At 40.6% G+C, this 19,827-nt stretch overlaps 2 protein-coding genes across 2 annotated transcripts in view; both read left to right on the forward strand.

Moving 5' to 3' along the window:
* LOC135702488 (myogenesis-regulating glycosidase-like) overlaps window positions 1–19,812 on the forward strand; it is a 71,472-nt gene extending 51,660 nt beyond the window's left edge. Inside the window, exons 2-5 of the mRNA XM_065223535.1 lie at window positions 17,639–18,512; window positions 18,571–19,135; window positions 19,313–19,469; window positions 19,546–19,812. Coding sequence (XP_065079607.1) covers window positions 17,639–18,512; window positions 18,571–19,135; window positions 19,313–19,469; window positions 19,546–19,745 — 1,796 coding nt within the window. The 3' untranslated portion in view covers window positions 19,746–19,812. The remainder of the gene's footprint in view (window positions 1–17,638; window positions 18,513–18,570; window positions 19,136–19,312; window positions 19,470–19,545) is intronic.
* LOC135702511 (sex-regulated protein janus-A-like) overlaps window positions 1–19,827 on the forward strand; it is a 125,417-nt gene that overhangs the window by 4,928 nt on the left and 100,662 nt on the right. The gene's annotated exons all lie outside the window — the stretch shown is intronic.

A 19,827-nucleotide genomic window follows, 5' to 3' on the forward strand; every position in this document is an offset into this window, starting at 1 on the left:
CTTAATATTTTCTGAAGGGATTCCAAACTTTTCTGAAGTTACTACAAAATGATCTCAGCTCTTGAAGAAGTGATTGCAAACTTGAGAGAATTGATAAAGTACTTTCCGAAGTTTTGTGAAGATGTTCAGTTCTATCCGGATTTTTTTTTGTTTTTACAAAAGCGATTACAAACTTTCTGGAGTCAGGATAGAGTCACTCAATACTATCCGAAGAATTTCAAAGTTTTTTCTTGAGCTTGAGCTTGAGCTTGATTGACCGCCCACGGTTGCTACTCTATTACTGCCAGATCAGCTGTAATTACACAGAGAACCAATAGACGATGTTTGGGACTAGCAATCATCCTCAATGTGTAAAAACTGGTGATCTTAAATTAGGCAATACCAGCGCCGGCCGCGCCCGAACACAGGTCAAGAAAGGAATGGGAAGGATTGTGTTGACATGACACTCGCTTTGATGGAAGCCGAGAACACCTCTACACTTCCACGAGGAATCACTGGGATGTTGGATAAGAGGGTTGGGTTTGCAGCAGGGTTCGTTTTGGTAAACGATAAGCTGAATTGATGTCCTAACGATCATATAACGCGAAGGAGCTTGGGACTAAACCCACGGTCTTCTGCTCAGTAAGCAAAAACGTTTGCCACTAGGCAGACGAGCACCTTTTTAATCACCGAGTTGCTGTTATTACCATGTAGTCATATTAACAAATAAAACGATTGACGAATCTTGAATGTGGATGGGCCTGAGATAAGACTCATGATGTTCTGCTCAGTAAGCAAAAACGGTTGCTCTAAGGCCACCGAGCCCCTCATATCACATAATACCGTTGCTCAAATTTGTGTATCCATTCAAACCCGGAACCAACGACAACAACGAGTTTCGCAAAATACACGATACACAAGCGATTTTACCATAAATGTCTTTGATATGTAAGTACCTGGGACCGCGTTTTTCTGCTCAGTAAGCAGCCACTGTAACCGACGATCTTTCAAATCCGAAAACTAAAAACTACGAAAAAGTACTTAGGCCTTCATTAAGTTCCACTTTCACGCGACGTTCAATGACAGGGTCCTATCCAGGATTACATCTGAAAAATCCAAATCTGGCCAACGCCCACCTAAACCTGTTCTAATCCACCTGAAATGACTAACGAATAGAAGACTTTGACTACCCAGCCAATAGTCTCATTCCGTGCCTTATGGCAACTTGATGATTTTATTGCGCTCATCTTTTGGCACCACCCAGGGGAGACTTGGTCCTGTACCCAATGCTTAACTTATTTCCATTCCACTCAGCTACTCGCAATTTCTTGTGATATAGTGGGCGGAATATTATTATATGAGACAATTCAATGCAGACGTCTTTCCAAATTTGGCAGATCGAATCGGTGAGTTACCACGATAGTTGCTATTCAACAACTCGACAACGTCCCATCGTCAACGCCTGCTATGAGAATTTCCCATTGCAGACGTCAACGAAATGACGTCATCGAGCTATCGATTAACTACCCTGGTTATCGCCTGGTACCTTATAGCACGATGCTAGCAGGCGAACCGGAAGAATCGATGAGCTACCTCTCCCCCTATCCGAAGAATTTCAAAGTTTTTTTTCTGAAGTGATTAATTATTCAAGTAACATTGTAAGTTTTATTGAGGTTTTAAAGCACTCTACAAGTCTAAATCATGGTCTACAGTACCCTCATAAAAAATTGGTACTTGGGTACTTTCAGAATTGATTTCAAACTGTTCAAAAGTGATTCAGTTCTTTCTGAAGTGATTCAGTACTTTCGGAAGTGATTACAAACTATCTGGAATTATTCAGTACTTTTCGGAGCGATTCCAAACAGTTCTGAAGTGATTCAGTACTTTCTGAAATCATTTAGTGCTTTGCGAAGTGATTATGAACATTCTGAAGCGATTCAGTATTTCCGACGTGAGGCTAAACGTTTCTGGAGTGATTCTGTGCATTCCTAGCTAATTTAATCATTTTCGAAGTTATTCGGTTCTTGCGGAAATGATTACAAACTTTCTGGGATGATTCAGTACCTACTTTTCAATGTGAATCCGAAATTTTCTAAACTGCCGCTCTTCGCATGTCAGTCCCAAAGCAATTTTTATCAAAACTGAGTTTTACAGTGCAAATGGTAGCTGATCACCCATATTTTCATAATACTGGATGAACTCATAAACTTTGTTCTGAAAAAGTTTGGAAAGACAGCCAAATTGGTTGTCTCGTCACGTAGAAGCAATAGTACGAATTAAGCTTACAATGCGATTTTCTCGGCTTGCTGATTTTTGTCATGGGACCGACATGCGAAGAGCGGCAGTAAAGTGATTCAATACTATCTCAAGAGATTCCGAGCTTAAAGTGGTTCAACACTTTCCGAAGTGATTCAGTGCTTTCTGAAATAATTTAGTACTTTCCGAAGTGATCATGAACTTTTCCAAAGTGATTCCGAACATTCCTGAAGATATTCGGTGTTTTCCGAAGTGATTCCGAACATTTCTCAAGTGAACTTTTCGCAATGATTCAGTGCTTTCCAAAGAGATTTCGAATATGTATTAAGTGTTTTGGGTCTTTTCTGAAGTTATTCAGTACTTTGTGAAGTGATTCTCAACATTTATGAAGTGATTCAAGACTTTCTGAAGTGATTCCACACTTAAATCGATACAGTACGTTCAGAAGTGATTCCGAACATTCCTTAATGATTCAGTAGTTTCCGAATTGATTGAAAACATTTCTGAAGTGATTTAGCATTTCCGAAGTGAGTCCAAACTTTTCTGAAATGATTCAGTACTTTCTGAAGTGATTTCGAACTTTTCATTAGTTATTCAGTGCGCTCTGAAATGATTCAGTACTTTCTGAAGAGATTCCGAATTTTTATGAAGTGATTCAGTAATTTTTGAAGTGATTCTGAACTATTCTCAAGTGATTCAGTACTTTCTGAAGTTATGTCGATCTTTTTCATATGATATCAAACTATTCTCCCATACCTCACCGTGAAAGAATTTTGAAAGCACCATCATGTCAAAATTTCTATCTTACGCCACTAAGTAGCGCCAACTTTTGTCCGTCAATCAGGATTTGCACCGTTAGTGGTTAATCTCAATTAGATGAACTTTTTAACAGTTCAGTGGTATTATTTAATTTTTTTCCCCCGATCATGGACACAGCCCGAGCAAAGTCTGAGATCAAATTGAAATCTAAATTTGATGTTGTGATTTCGCTGATAATGATTACTCAGGTTGCTGTCGTTTTGGTCGTTTTAACGGTTAAAATATCAAAATTGAGAGCAAACATATCTTCCTATGACATCACATTGAAAACTATTTCTGCTATCAGTGAGAGTGATGTTATGCTAAGGCAATGAAATCAAACCCGCAACAACATATTTTTGAAGAGCAAATGTACAGCAAAATCAAAACAAAATTTATCAATTGCATAAACTGAAATCAAATTAGGATTTCAGTTTGATGTTGATATCAAAACTTGATTTCAATATGCTTTCATTTTGATGCTGGAATGATGCTGATGCAATTTTTTTTTTCAAAAAGATAGTCTGCATTTCTAGATAGAGCTGGAATTAGGGCGTAACAGCTTTTGTAAACAATGACTTCTTTCGATGATTGCTAGAAAGTTAAGGCTCACCAACGCAAATCAACAGCACCATCGGGTATAGGAAGGCTTCCCCTACCCGACGGTTATGTTGGTTTGCGTGGGCGTGCCTTGAGTTCCTAGAAATCGACGATAGAAGTCATTGTTTACAAAACCTGTTACGCCCTAATTCCAGATCTATCTAAATAGATTGACCTAAAAACCTCTCTCTGCATTGGCGTTGCCATGCGATAAGCAGCCAATCATTTTCACAACCAGCAATAGTTCTGGATACGCCGACCAATAACCTGTGCCAAAAAAACGTCCAGTCGTTCCTTTTTGCGATCATATTGATCAAACGTGCATTTACCTGTGCATTATTGTTCAGATGATCAATATTAATGAACCTTTCCATAATGCCTCTAACCATTTGAGACATCGCGGTGCACAAAAAAGGCACCATAGGATTGTCCGTCTGAAATTCGTATTGAAATGGCTCAACTTCGACAGCAACTGATATGAAGAAAACTAGCTTAATACCACGTTCAGACTACAGAGTTATAACATGTCATAACGGTTGTCAAATAATTGCAATACAGAAACCACCATCAAGATAATGCTATAACATGTTATAAAACTGTACAGGGTGCGTGACGAATTTTTGCAGTAAATTTCAAATAGTAATTTCTCATGCTTGTGCATCATGATTTAGATATATTTGGCAGCACTGGATAGCTTATACTATTAGGTGTAAGATTTAAACAAACAATGTTGAGTAAACGTAAAGATGTCGAAACAAAAGAGCAATCTGTCAGCCGTTGTCGCTTTGTTGCGCGCCGGAGTATGCTTGAAAGAAATAATTCGGTCGGTAAATGTGTCTGAAAGAACAGTGTATAATATTAAAAAAGGCTTGGGAAAGTGATAAGACGGAGCACCTGCTCATACTGCTAATAAAGCACAAAAATGGCTTACGGAAAATATTTCGTAAATTTGGGAGGAAGAAATTTGGCCCCCAAGCAGTCCCGATATCAATCCGTTGGATTATTTTGTATAGGGCGTCGTCCAACGGGATACCAATAGAACCCCTCACACCACACTTAAGTCGCTAAAAGCTAAAATCAAGGCAGTGATGACATCTATGGATCGAAACATTTTAAAACGTGCATACTGCAGTTTCCGGAAGCGTCTAACTACAGTCGTCGAAAGGGAAGGCAATTTTTTTGAATAAATTTACTTACAACTTCCATATGTTGCGAAAGAAAATAAATCGCACAAAATTCATTGCTAGAATAACTAACTGGTGTATTTTTTCTCAAATATGCCATTTACTGCAAAAATTCGTCACGCACCCTGTAGTCTGATCGCACTATTAGCCATCAGCAGCAAGTCAGTCATTCAAACCGTTTTTAACATCTTGGTAGGAAGCTGACGTTGTTTCGATTTTGTCTTTCTGGACGCCTTGAATAAATTTTCGTATTTGCGGAGTAATTTTGATTGCCCTCTGAACAGCAGCACTATTTTCCAACCATCGGTGACCGCAAAACTTTAGCAGGAATATGGTAGATCCAGAATACATCGTAATAAACGCTCGTTTTGATGGTACATCTTTGAAGATATTGTAGATACCACGCAAACATTTGACAACATCCCAACTGATACTGCGAGCACTATCCTTGAATGCATTATGCAAAATATACAGCCCACAGCTTCTCAGATCTATCAGCTTCTCGCCACCTTTTTGTACCTCTAGCTTCAATTCACATTGGGCCCATCCATGGACACTTGCAGCAACTTGTTCGAAGAGATACCGGCAAGGGCGTCCATAAACGCAGCGAGTAGATCTGATGCCCGGGATCTTCCCAAAAACGTTGACGTCATGCACTGATAAAATTTCTATTTCTATTACTATTACTACTACAAAATCAAAAAAACTAAAAATTCATCATCACCATCGAGGAAAATAATGTAGTTTTTTGTATATGCTACACAAATTACTAAAATGTCTTTATGACAGTCTCCATACAAAATGATCCGTTAGAGATAACATCGTCAAGATACATGATTTATCCATTCATAAAAAATCAATAAACAGCTTTTACATGTGAAATGCAGCGTCTCTTAAATTCTGTAGTTGCACGCTTGATGTGTCTAGGCATCGAATTGAAAACATTTATACCTTAGAAAAATAATGAATTTTGTGAAGCATTATTCAAAAGATGTTGTAACCAGTTGGTTACAATCCGTGGATTTTCGTTTGTATGAGTTGTTGTTGTGTGGAAACATTCACGTTTTGTTAAACATAAAACAGTAGACACACACAAGAGCGAGAGGGTTTGTGCCGCTGCAAAGAACAAAAACGTTACTGAAAAAACTATTATACAACATCTCGCACAAAAATGGTTGTGCGAAAAGAGGGAGAATGATATATTGGAGAGGCCATCTTTCAGTGGAAGATTGACCACAAACAAACAGGCGTCCGTGTGCAAAAGACCAGTATTTTTAAGTGCAGTGCCATTTAGTGTACCCCCCCCCTCAACCCCCCCCCCCTTGTGGGGTTTCTGGAATGTTGGACTGCCTCCGTTCATTGTTATCAGCCAACCTGACGGAAATATAACCCTACAATAGGACCTCGTACCGTAAATAAAACGGGCTCACACGGCTCGGCTCGGAAGTCAAGATGGCTTACGAGCCTAACAGTAAATGATACTCGATCGTCCGTCAGGGACGATTTCCTCAGACCGGTGGCCTTAATTGCCAAGGAGGGTCCCGTCTCGGCTCGACCAAGGTGGCCATGCCACGGTCAGCCGATGCCGTCAACGACGGAAGACGCCTGCCAGCGAAACGAGCCAGCAACGCCTGCTGAGCTGTATGTGGCTGATGAACGCCACCAGATCCGCCATTCTCCCAAAGCGGCAACAACACTGTCTGCAGCCCGCGCCGCAAGTTTCCGGCCACACTGTAGTGCAGGAGCAGCCGTGTGGGCCAACACCAGCGTCGCGCCGCCGAAGGAGAATCTGCTGCAACAGTGAGTACCGTACCGTTTATAAACTCTCGCATACACGCCACATATATGTGAAAACCCACACCCACACGCCACAGAAAAGGGCAAATAAATGTTAAAAAATGTGAATATTCCTGTGTGTTTCATACTTTGTCCGCGTAGCCCCTCCGAATACCTTGTAACATGCCGGCCCTGCGACACAGTTCAGGGGTCTCATGCTACTGAGCTAGTTACCCGGGAGTGTCTGGTCATGCCATAGTCACAATGTGGTGTTCCTACTTCATCCGCGTTTCTAGTGTTATATCTATGGAAATCACTTCCTCTTTCAATCCGATCACACAAATATCGAGACAGCAAACCGTTAACTACTTTAAAAATGAACACCATAGTCAAAAACACAATTCTTTGCAAACCCTGAAGCCGACGTCCTCTTCCGGGTTTCCTGCTGAATATTGACTTCGCTTGACGCTCTTCCGGCATTCGTACCACATGCCCAGCCCACTGTAGCCTGCCGTGTTTTATAAGCTTCACAATATCCATGCCGTTATATACTTGGTACAACTCGTGATTCATGCGACGCCGCCAGATGCCATTTTCCAGTTTACCGCCGAGTATTGTTCGCAGCACTTTACGCTCGAATACACCGAAAGCTCTCCGATCGCCCTTTTTCAATGCCCACGATTCGTGGCCATAAAGGGCTACCGGCAGAATCAACGTCTTGTACATCGCGAATTTCGTTTTCGTACGCAAGCTGCGGGACTTCAGCTGGCTACGCAACCCGTAGAAAGCCCTGTTCGCGGCTGCAATGCGCCTTTTCACCTCGCGGGTAACATCATTATCGCACGTCACTAAAGTACCAAGATAAACAAATTCGTCCACAACTTCAAATTTTTCGCCATCTTGCACCACTTCACTACCAACACCACTATTGCTCCCACGCTTTCTACCGGCGACCATGTACTTCGTTTTGGTATAATTTATCGTGAGACCAATCCTCGTTGCTCCCTCTTAAAAGGCGCGAACGCCTCTTCCACTGTTCTACGGTCGATTCCGATGATGTCGATGTCGTCCGCAAAACCAAGGAGCATGTGCGACTTAGTGATGATGGTACTGTTCCTCTGCACGCCAGCTCTCCTACGCTCCTTCGAGGGCGATGTTGAATAGCAAGTTCGAAAGAGCATCTTCCTGCTTCAACCCATCTATGGTCACGAACGAGGCCGAAATCTCGTCTGCAACCCGTACACATGATTTCGAACCATCCAGATTAATATCACAAAACCGTAAAGCTCGTCGCATGTCATTAATATACATAATAAATAAAAGAGACCCTAATACACTTCCCTGAGGCACTCCAAGGTCATTGTCAACGGGACAAGATAAAAAATCATTAAAAACAGTCCTTTGTGTTCAGTCAGATAAATAGCTTTCAAACCATTTGTATGCAGAACCCGAAATTCCAAAGCGCTTGATTGTTCTCAACAATAAGGGCTTAGAAATTGTCTCAAAAGCGCGTTTTAGATCCAAAAACACAGCAACAATCGTATATTTATGCTCCAAATTTTCTTTCCATTTAGTCAACACTAAGTTTAACGCGGTTTCACAAGAATGGCCTTCCCGGTATCCCGAGTGTTCCGGTATCAACAAAAAGTTACTATTTAAATATTCTAACAATTTGTCAGCGTGCGTTCGAGTATTTGTATACGGGAAGTGGGGGTAACATGAGTATAGCAGGTAAAATGAACACTTGACGAAATCCAATTCAGCACACATGCAATTCAGTCGATGCGTTTCATACCCCTTCCATTGTTTACATTTACAGAATTTTGATGATGTCACCCAAGGGGTTTCTAACAAATTTTGAAGTGACAAGTAAACTAAGATTACTTTGATTTCGCAAAGTACATTCAATTCTGTTTTTACGTGATTTTCATTTTTTAGATTATGCCGTCATGCAGGCTTGGTACAGCTTTTTTCAAACCACCATATTGTTCTTTAATTATTATTTTTTTGATTTATAGAAACAAGTTGCATAAAATTTGGTTGCAATTTGAGATGACACGATAAAAATCATGTAATCATAAGTATTCAAGGTAATCAGATGTAATCGTTAATAATCACAAGTAATCATAAATAATCAATGGTAATCAACTAGTCGTCACAGAAGAAATCATGAGTAATTCATGGTAATTATCAAGTAATCGTGAGCAGGGCGTCACAATATCTGCTTCAATCAATAAAATCGATGCGATGAAGAGACTGGTAGCTTTCTTTTTCTGTTGAAGTCGAGCAACTTCGCAGCCCAGTCGGCGTCTACAAACAAATTTTTAACCATTTGCCTCTCTTTCTCCCGTCACTTCATTCGTCTTTCTTTCAAGCTTGGGTGAAGCGGATGAGTGAAAGACCGCTCGACATTGATAGCTTCGTCTTTCATACGAAGTTTCATGAAGTATAAGACGGAAAATGAAAATATATATTCAAAGCATTTCTCACGTGAAAACACTTGAAGATTACACGTATTATGTTTAATGTATCTTCCATTCACATATTTGTCTATAAAAAAAAGTAAAGAAAGCGGGGGCATAACGCATAATAAATTGAAAGTGTCGGTGAAGGCGATTGAAAGCCATAATGAGGTTTCGTTTCACTCGAAAATCGACGATACTTTCATTTAAAAAGGGTGAGCATAGTAACGACGACATAATCCACATTCTTTCATTTTAGGCGTGCTTCTTTTTCATTTTCGTTTCGTGCTGATAGTCTAGCTAGGCATTACATATAATATGTGTTGTATGAAAGAAATATAACTCAAGTTCAATTTAGAACTTCGACAATGTAGAGCCCTGATCATGAGTTATTGCCAGTAACCGTGTAATCACAATAATCTTTGTAATCACTGAGTAATCAGAGTAATTTTGACGGTAGTGACAAATAGTCATTGTTGCTGGAAACCCCTTGATTTCACCGTTGAAAAATTCAAGTGTTCATTTTACCTTCCATGTCAATTTTACCCCCACATCCCCTGCAGGCACAGCTTGAGCGACCGCTGTAATGAACTTTGAACAGCTTAACTGTTCGGTAAAAATCAGGCATTTTAATTCATTCGTTTTAAGTCTTCAAAACATGGGAAAATTCACCACAATGCAAGATTCGATTATTTAAACAAGGCTGACAGTGTTTTGATATTAAAATTTAGTGAAACAACTTTTGAAATGAGGGTAATAACTTCTGTTTGTGTAAGACAAGCATTGTCCAGTGTTCATACAGTGTTTATAAACTGCAAGATTATGTATGGTGGAACAAATGCTACTGGATGCTGAATGGCTTCATTTCTTACTCACTCACTTGTGCCTAGTTTTAATTTTTATATTTAAAATCCATAATGAAAACGCCAATTATATGCGGTAATTATCAAAAAACAGCAAAATTCCAAACAACACTAATATGTACCGTGTTCAGTTCAGTTTGATTTGGTTTGAGGCAGGTGCTGAAAAAAAAATGTTAAATTTTCCAGCACTGTTCATTATGAGCAATTTACTGACACACTATATAAGGATATTTTCAAATGAAACGAACTCACCAAATCAATCCTTGATCGATATCCAAAGGTAACGATTCATATACTTTGAATTCATATTGCCCACCTTTGCGAAATGGCTAAGATATACAGCATCAGTATTGGCAAATCAAAGTTGGCACTCGTGGAGAATAGAAGAACTATGAGAGTGATAATGGTTTCAAAATTTTACACGGGGAAGTATACGACCGCAATCTTAAAACGCTTTTATTTTGCAAATGGAGTATTTTATTTAAATCTGGTTGCTGGTACAGTGGTAGAAAAGCTAAAATCTATGTACACATAAAAAAAATTGAAAGGAAATTATTTTTTCTATATTTCATTTTCATTTTCATTTTATGATGTACAAGGGGGTCAGGGGCCATGTCACCGATGTGAATATTCACACCATCCATAATACACCAGGGAAGGGGAGAGGAGTGAGCAACACAGCATCTTTACCCATGGGGGTTAAAAAAGTTCTGCGAGGTATACTTATGGTAAACCAGCTGCTCAGGGATTGTAGAAAGGAAAGGGTTGGGTAGGTTTTGTGTGAAAAGCGCATAAGTTATTATCGTATCGTTGAAAAATGGCCTCGTTTGGTTTGCGCTCTCGTCACAGAGCGCATCGATTACATCACACCGTCAATGAAAAAGAAATTAAAAGAGATTGAAAGAGATTATTAGTGAGTTTTAAACTGTGATTTACCTATTAGAAATACATTTGTAAAATTGTCTCCGTGTACTGAACAACTATCCCTCTCACCCTCCCGCCGCCTAAACGTCTGAAGGAGTGTGACGTCAAACTCCGTCATCCATTCAATCAGCCGGAGAACGAAAGAGCGTGCAATGAGCGTCAGCGACCCTAATAAAGGGTGGGGGGAGCACCATACATGAACGATACCACAAATCGTGCCACCGTACCACATATTGCTGGGATGATAACCCGAATAGGTTGTTAGGCATTCCTTATGGTTATCGTTTATGCGGGTGTTTCAAAGCTATTTACATCTAATCAACCCTCTGTGCGACCCAACCCGTGCAATGTATTTAATGTTGAGAGCCTTGTGTGCCTTATCATGAGTGGTCACGGATCTGGCAATCTTCACATGACTATGCTTCCCGGTGACGACGACTACGATCTAGCCGGTTTACAATAGGTTTTATACAAGAGTACTAGAATAGATCGGAGTATGCTTACAGTTTTCGACGTTCCCATGTACTCCTTGTTTACCTTCAATACTACTTCCTTCTCTTGTTGTATTGTGTTTCTGGATAATGGATCCTCGCTCCGGAATGTCTTCAAAACTGGGGGGATTAAAATCGCTCCTCGTGCACAACCCTTCCAGATGACCGAAAGAGCGCTCAGTTCGATTGGTCTCACCCGATATTCTTGAAATATTTGACATTTTGAATAAAACATTGCCATTTCCAGACTTCGTGTTGTTTGTTTTCTTGAAGGTCTTGTGCTTAATGCTTGATTTGTCTTTCGCTTCGTATTTCTAAGAATTGACTCTATAAATAGATAAAAAAAAAAACAAAAACAAACACAACGCTTCCCGCCCATAAGCTGTAGACCGAGTGCAGAATCTTTGTGATGATACTTTCCAAACGTGCATATCCATAGAAATAAATCCAATTCAATAAAGGATTGATTTCTACTGCGACTAAATTCAGCATTCCTACTAAAATATCAAACGCTGTGCTTAATCATTTATTATTAGTACAGAGCAATAAACAATGTACGATGATGATTAATCTGTTAATATGCTTTTATAAGCGGGTTCAAATGCACTTTTGGTAAGCATCAACACTGATCTGGCAACACTAGTGTGCATCTTTCCAATGTGGTAAAGATCCAGATCAGCCCTGGGACCTGGTAGTCTAATTAAACTACCTCAAGGTTTTGCCAAAGCCCAGGGAAGGAAATTATTTTTTCTATATTATATGTCTATTGAATAGTCCTTAAGTTTTCTACTAACGTCGCATTAACCACATTTAAATAAAATGCTCCATTTGCATAAAAGCATTTTAAGATTGCACTCGTGTACCTCACCGTGTAAAATTTTGAAACCATTATCACTCTCATAGTTCTTCTATTATCCACGAGTGCTAACTTTGATTTGCCAATTGTTTCCACACTTACTGGAATTGAACGGCTCTAAACTTCAATGAACTCTGACGAACACGGTCTAACACGATCGTGGCAAGTGCACAGCCACACGGATGACAGGCGTGTTTCCTTCACTTGCACTTAAATTATGCGAGACTGGAATCTTTACACCGGTAAAACTAATTGGAATCCGTCCAAACTATAGAAAAGGTCTACAATCTACATTTGGCAATTGGGCCCCGAAGGATTACCCAGGCACACGGATCCCTGTCGCACACGATAGCAACGGGAAAACTGATATGACATCATTCCACAAATGATTAACAGCTACTAATTCTAACAGCTATCTCATTTTCATTCTTGCTTAGCTGGTACTTCAATAACCACTCTTCGTCAATAACTTTAATCAGTCATTTTCCAAGTACAGCACTGCACGATCGATCGTGATCTTTTTTGACGTAGGACTACGTCTTTGATTTCTATATGGGGGTACACTTTGTGAAAACCGTAAATGGAACATGTAACAAATTAAGAAAGATTTTGAACGTTAATAACTCAGCTGCCCCTGGTCCAATTTCAATAATGTTATCACCAATCGATCAGAAATATGGCTACGCATCCGCAAAATGCTTCCGAATGTTGATTTTCAACAATAAACTATTGAAAAACTGGTAAATGTCCAGCATTGTCCAAAAGCGTCGAATTAACTAACAAATCCACCAATTACCTACATGCATATGCTGCTTCCCCAGCACAGTCGTCAGAGAGTAGTAAGTAGACGAAACAAGTCGAAGTGGCATTCGCCTCCGATCCTCGGGCGCGTGCGAATAGGGAGGATGGAATTGCGTAATATTTTGCACACTCATCGCCATACTCAGAACCACACGCTCCCAACGACCACACCACTGTGTGGTGGTGTTCGATCGTCGAAATTAGTAGCAGCAGTAGCAGCAGTAGCAGTGCTTTCGGCGTGTGGCGTTGAAAATTGTTCTCCAGTAATAACGAAAGGCTGCCTGCAAGCAGCGAGCTGCAGAGCCCACATAAGCAACCATCAAAGGAGGAAGAAGCTGCACCGCTATGCTATGGATCGGAATTAGTAGCTCTTCGTGAGTCGCTGCGGGTCGGTCATCTAATGCAAGCGTGTCACCCTCGCTCCAAACGACATACAGCTACAAAACGGTCCTTTTCAGGGCCACCAATAATTTGTTAAAGAGTATTATTTGTGAATTGGTCAAGGTCATCAGTTCCCGCAAGCAGCTAGCTATCAAGGCTCAACCTGTCTATAGAAGGTGTGGAATTGTAGGCCTGAATATATTGGTGCAATTAGTTTTTCCTCGGCTTTCATTCCGCACCATTCGTTTCTTTCGTTTAATCAATCACCCTTGTAGTGACGTCGAAAAGATTGTTTCAATCGGCGCTTACATATAAAATTTAAAGTGGTTTATAGAATTTTTTGAATGTTACCAAAATTTATGAATGGGTTGCCATTAAATGTTGAGATAATTTATTGATTATTGAATTATCACACTGTATACCATGAAAAAGCAGCCTGTTTGTGAGTTTTTGCCTGTTTTCAAATAAGGAGTTATCATAAAAAAAAAACAAATCGCCAGCTGGTACATTTTTCCTTCTTCCAACACATACATCAGGGCTAGATAGATCTCCACAGGATCTATAGAATCCACGCAATTTCTAAAATCCAAAATGCACAGCATTACGAAAAGAGGTCAGGTTTCGACCAATAGCAGATAGATTTTAATTCTAAACAAGCCAAACGATTGGAAATTTATCTACCAATCTGCTAAAATGAACACTTAGTTAATTTTCAATAGGTCACTATTTAAAAATACCAAATGTCCAACTGTTTGCAATGGTGATCAAAATTATCACCGAATGTCTGAAAGCAGCGCTTTCCCTAACACAGACTTAAAAACCGAATTCGATGCGGTCCCACTGAACGGTGCTCATTATATCACCATAAGTGGTGCTGTCCAGTTCAGCAGCAGCAGTAGTAGCAGCAGCAGCAGCAGGAGTGCTTTCAACAACAACAACAACAACAACAACAACGAAAGGCTGCCTGCAAGCAGCAGCAGCAGGAGCTCATATGAGCAACCATAGAGAAGGAGGAAGAAGTCCCACCGCTAGGCTAGGATCGGAATCAGTAGCTCGTCGTGCTCAGCTCAGCATTACTCAACCATCACTACAAAACGGTCCTTTTCAGGACCACCATAAATTTGTTAAGAGTATTATTTGGACATTTGTCAAGGTCATCAGTTCCCGCAAGCAGCTAGCTATCAAGGCTCAACCTCGTCTCTATAGACGGTGTGGAATTGTAGGCCCGAATGTATTGGTGAGATTAATCATCGTCCGACCATTTTCCAGAACACGCTGGTAGGAAGTGTTAAAAATCCAATAGAATTTGAGAGAAGTGGGAATAATTCGCTTTGGGTGTATATTCAGTCCCCAGAAAGCCAATAAAATCAAATTTGTGAGAAAATTAGCTCTCACGAGTTCAATCTCTCGAAGTCCCTACTTTTTTACATATTCTGCAAAAACGATACTTTCCGCTCCGCCCCATTCATATAATTCGGAAGGAAATCCTGTGAGGGGTGAATTGAATACACTTTAATACCAAAATGCACAAAACTTAAAAATTCATAAATAACAAAAAAATCAAAATACACCTTTTAAAGTCGGGTAGATGAATCGAAAATACTCAAGTTGACAGTCCCTTCGATTCTCTTCATCAATTTTCTCTTTGAAATAAATACTACAAATTTGATAAGCTTACAAATAAAAAACGGAAAGAGTTAAGATAATTGATGATTGATCAATTAAAAGAACTAAATGTTCACATTTGTTCCGTCCACTAGCGGTCCTACGTCAAGCTTCCGTTCGTGCCCCTAGGCACAGACCCTTCTACTTTTTTGTGATGACCATGGTTTCCTATTTCGCACTATTTCTGCTATGTTCTTCTATCATCCAACGTATCAATGAATGTGTTTGCCGTCGGGTTAACGTTATCTAACCGTGCACTTCGTTGTTGCTCCTCCGTGAAATATCACAACTAATCCACTTGCACAGAGAACTACCATATAGGTAACTCTAAGACAAGTAGGTCCCGAAGAAACGTGCTCAACTTTTTGGCTCAGCTCTGGTACTATCTTCGGTCCCAAGCTTGTCGAATCACCCCTCCTCGAAACATAGGAAAAACCAATAACCCCTCATTTTATCTGTCAAACTTTCATAGCGAATCAAAACAAACATTGCGTAGTACTAGAATTTCGACTAGAATAGGGTACGTTAATCGTTTGCTTGGGACCAATAGGCTACTAAAGTGGTGAGCCAATTTAAAATCGTTAGTTTCGTATTGATTGTTGGAACTACATAGATGGTGCATGGAATAAGCTTTCCATCTTTAATTTACATTACACATTAATTCAAATATTCAAATGAGCGCCGGCCACGTCCTCACGGTCTTTTCGGGAGGGGAGGATGATTAGTTCGACGTCCGGTTGTTACTAGAGACCGAGAATACCTCTACATCTCCACGGCTGTCTCGGGAAGGATAGTTATGTAAGTGAGGTAGGTTATTTTTTGATTAGGATTAACTGTGGTAACCCGCATAAGCGCGAACCATAAATTGACCTTACCGATAATGGTTATAAATTGTTTATAATCCCTGCTAAACTTCAACTGAAATGGTTATGGAACTTTACATGAACGTTTAATAATAAAGTTTTAACCTTAAGTATTATAGTTTTTTGGAAGTGGACCTTACAAATAATGGGTTGTTAAGAACCATTACCATTCCAAATTCTTGTTTTCTCCATACATTTTCGGAAAGAAAACTTTACTTAAACCTTTTAACTTATGGTTTAAGAACATTAATGGTAATGGTTATGGTAACCAGTAAGGTCCATGAATAGTTTTGTAACATCGTCAACTTTATGTGGAATATATCGCGAATTGGTTGCCTGTAAATTACTGATTACCAATTCACGGTATATTTCACGTAAAGTTGAGTGATAATACAAAACCATTAATGGACCTTACTGACTACCATAACCATAACCATTAATGTTCTCAAACCATAAGTAAAAACGTTCTAATATAGTTCTCTTTCCGAAAATGTATGGAGAAAACAAGAATTTGGAATGGTAATGGTTCTTAACAACCCATTATTTGTAAGGTCCGCTTCCAAAAAACCATAACACATAAGGTTAAAACTTTATCACACAAACGTTCATGTAAGGTTCCATAACCATTTCAGTTGAAGTTTAGCAGGGATTATAAACAATTTATAACCATTATCGGTAAGGTCATGTGATGGTTCGCGTTTATGCGGGAAGTGATGCGATCGGTTAAAGCGGAATTTGTTTTTTTATTTAAATCTAGTGGGGATAGAATAAGGCAAAGTGAAAAATTGCACGGAAGGGGACAGGCCAGGATTGATCAGTAAGCAGAAACGGTAACCACTGAACTACCAAACCTCATCGTAATGCTACATCGACATGTTTCGTCTACTTACTACTCTCTGACGACTGTGCTGGGGAAGCAGCATATGCATGTACGTAATTGGTGGATTTGTTAGTTAATTCGACGCTTTCGGACAATGCTGGAAATTTACCAGTTTTTCAATAGTTTCTTGATGAAAATCAACATTCGGAAGCATTTATCGATGCGTAGCCATATTTCTGATCGATTGGTGATAAAATTATTGAAATTGGACCAGGGGCAGCTGAGTTATTAACGTTCAAAATCTTTCTTAATTTGTTACATGTTCCATTTTCGGTTTTCACAAAGTGTACCCCCATATAGAAATCAAAGACGTAGTCCTACCTATGGTCCTACGTCAAAAGAATCAGCAAATCGTCAATTGGGATTCATTTCCAAGATTGCTCGAGATTCCACAGGCTATCACTGCTTGAAGGCTATATTGCTCTTTAGGTTCAATACTTGAACATGTATCTGTAGTTTGGTCTTCATATGAACTAGTGTGGACACTTTAAAGAGAACAACATTTCAGGACCTAGAAAAACTTTATAGCACTAATTTGAAATGTACTTATCCTGTTAACACGGTCAAACCACCAACCAATAAGAAACTAATGATTGTAAATTGGCTTATTACTTGAATAGCCCATTGATCCCAAGTACTAGAATCTGGCAAAGTGTGTGTTTGTTTTTATTCGCATTATAAATTTGGCAGAGTTTAATGAGGGGTTCGTGGATTTTTTACGTTTCGAGGGGTGCTTCAATTAGCTTTGGACCGAAGGTCTGATACTTCCTGAGCGAAAAGATTGACCTTCGGGATCCCCTGGTCTTAGTATTAGTCTATGACACTAAAATATACCTCTTTATCTTTATCTCCTTCACAGATGGCATCTCAGTTCAGCGAATCACCCTGGACCATGACTTCACCGACGATTCGGAGATCGAAACTATCCCTCGCGGTCTCCGCCTGGACGGCAATGGGCAACGTATTGAAATCAAAGACATCGAAGATACAACAGAATTTTCGATGATCAGCATTACGCGAACGCTCCGCACCGGTCAGATCGTGTCGGACCTGATCCATACCAACGGAAAGTTGAAGGATCGGGAGATTCAGTGGTACGGTGGACCGGAACAAATGGAACAATTCTACCCGATTCAACGGTTGCGCTTCGAAGATTACGCCTATGTACCTAAGGAGTTGCACAGTGCGGCGATCGTGGAGCGATATTGGCTGAACTCCGCTGGAGTATTTTTCTACGTAGAGAAAGAGGTTCCCTTGTTTATCGATCAAGATGAGGAATCGCTACGGTTGACTGCGAAGAAAGAGTTGCCCTACTACACGTACGACGAGTCGTTTGTATTCAACTATCGGATCGGAGTGGCTAAGGATGTGAAAGAAGCTCACCTCAAGGCGGTCGATAAGGTGTTGAACAAGCCAGTCGACATACCCGATGAACGTATGGTGCGGCATCCAATTTGGTCGACCTGGGTACGGTACAGGAGACCGATCAATCAACAGACGGTGTTGGACTTTGCCAAGGAAATCAATGATTACGGGTTCAAGAACGCACAACTGGACATCGATGACTTCTGGGAGAACTGCTACGGGTCGTTGGTCTTCAATTCATTAACATTTCCGAATGTAACCGAGTTGACGGAGCAGCTGAAGGAGATGGGTTTTCGAGTAACACTTTGGATTCATCCGTTCATCAACAAGAACTGCCAGCCATGGTACACGGAGGCGCTGACTAAAGGGTAAAGGATCGATTATAATTTGGGGTTGAGAGTTGTTAATGAAGTCCGTTTTATCTAGGTTCTTAGTAAAATCGCACAACGAGAGCATTGGTTACAACACCAAGTGGTGGAACAGCGGAGAGGACGAAGCTTCGTACATCAATTTCAACAACCACGGAGCAGTGGAATGGTTCCGACAGCGACTCGTTGAATTACGGGAGCAAGGAATCGATAGTTTCAAGTTCGACGCCGGTGAAACCAGTTGGGCCCCGGTGGATCCTGATGTGGAAGGACCGAAGGCCCTGCTACCGGCGAGTATGACCACGAGCTTCGTGCGAATGTGTGCCGAGTTTGGGCCGATGATCGAGATTCGAACCGGGTGGGCTACGCAAGACTTGCCGGTATTTGTGAGGATGCTCGACTTCGACACTCGCTGGGGTAGGAACAATGGGCTGCAATCGCTAATTCCGACCTTGCTGCAGATGAATCTGAACGGATACGCGTTCGTGCTGCCGGACATGATCGGCGGGAATATGTACGGCAGCGACATACTAACGAAGGAGCTGTTCATCCGATGGTTGCAGGCGAATACCTTTATGCCGAGTATGCAGTTTTCCAAGACTCCGTGGGAAATTGATGATGAGGTGAGTTGTGAATTATGTTTTCGTTCCGTTATTCTGACGTATTCCAAGTAGTGCATAGTTCCTTAAAACAAAGTGTGTTATCCCTAATCTAATTCCTTTCAAGAAATGTTCACGTGGTTCATGGACAGAAAAGATTTGATACAGCTGCTAACCGATTTCATTTCACTTTCATTTCAGAGTGTCACTATAACGAAGCGCTTCACGATGCTACACGAGGAATACTCCGATTACATACTGCAACGGATGCGTCTGGCAGTGGCGGAAGGCACCCCCGTCAACCCACCTATCTGGTGGCTCGATCCGGAAGATGAAGAGGCTCTGAAAATTAGCGATGGTAAGTCATCGAAACAACCCCCCCTGGATTCAACCACCACAGCTCTAAACTAGTAACACCAATCATTTCTTCACAGAGTACCTGCTCGGGGAGGACATTCTGGTGGCTCCGGTCCTGACGGAATTTGCCACAAAGCGAGACATTTATCTACCAAAAGGCACGTGGCGGGATGGGAACACCAACCAAGTATACGAAGGCGGTCGATGGTTTTACAACCATCTGGCCCCGATGGATACGCTGCCGTACTTCATCAAGACTACGTTCCAAATGCGATAGTAGAAAAGTTCAGTTCGAAATTCGTGTGATAAGCAGTGATCAAGAGTCAAGTATTTTCTGAAGCTGTACATAGTGTTGTAAG

Source organism: Ochlerotatus camptorhynchus, unplaced genomic scaffold (genome assembly GCF_037179485.1).
Source record: "Ochlerotatus camptorhynchus isolate MF236.1 unplaced genomic scaffold, CSIRO-AGI_Acam_v1.1 ptg000193l, whole genome shotgun sequence".
Lineage (NCBI taxonomy): Eukaryota > Metazoa > Arthropoda > Insecta > Diptera > Culicidae > Ochlerotatus > Ochlerotatus camptorhynchus.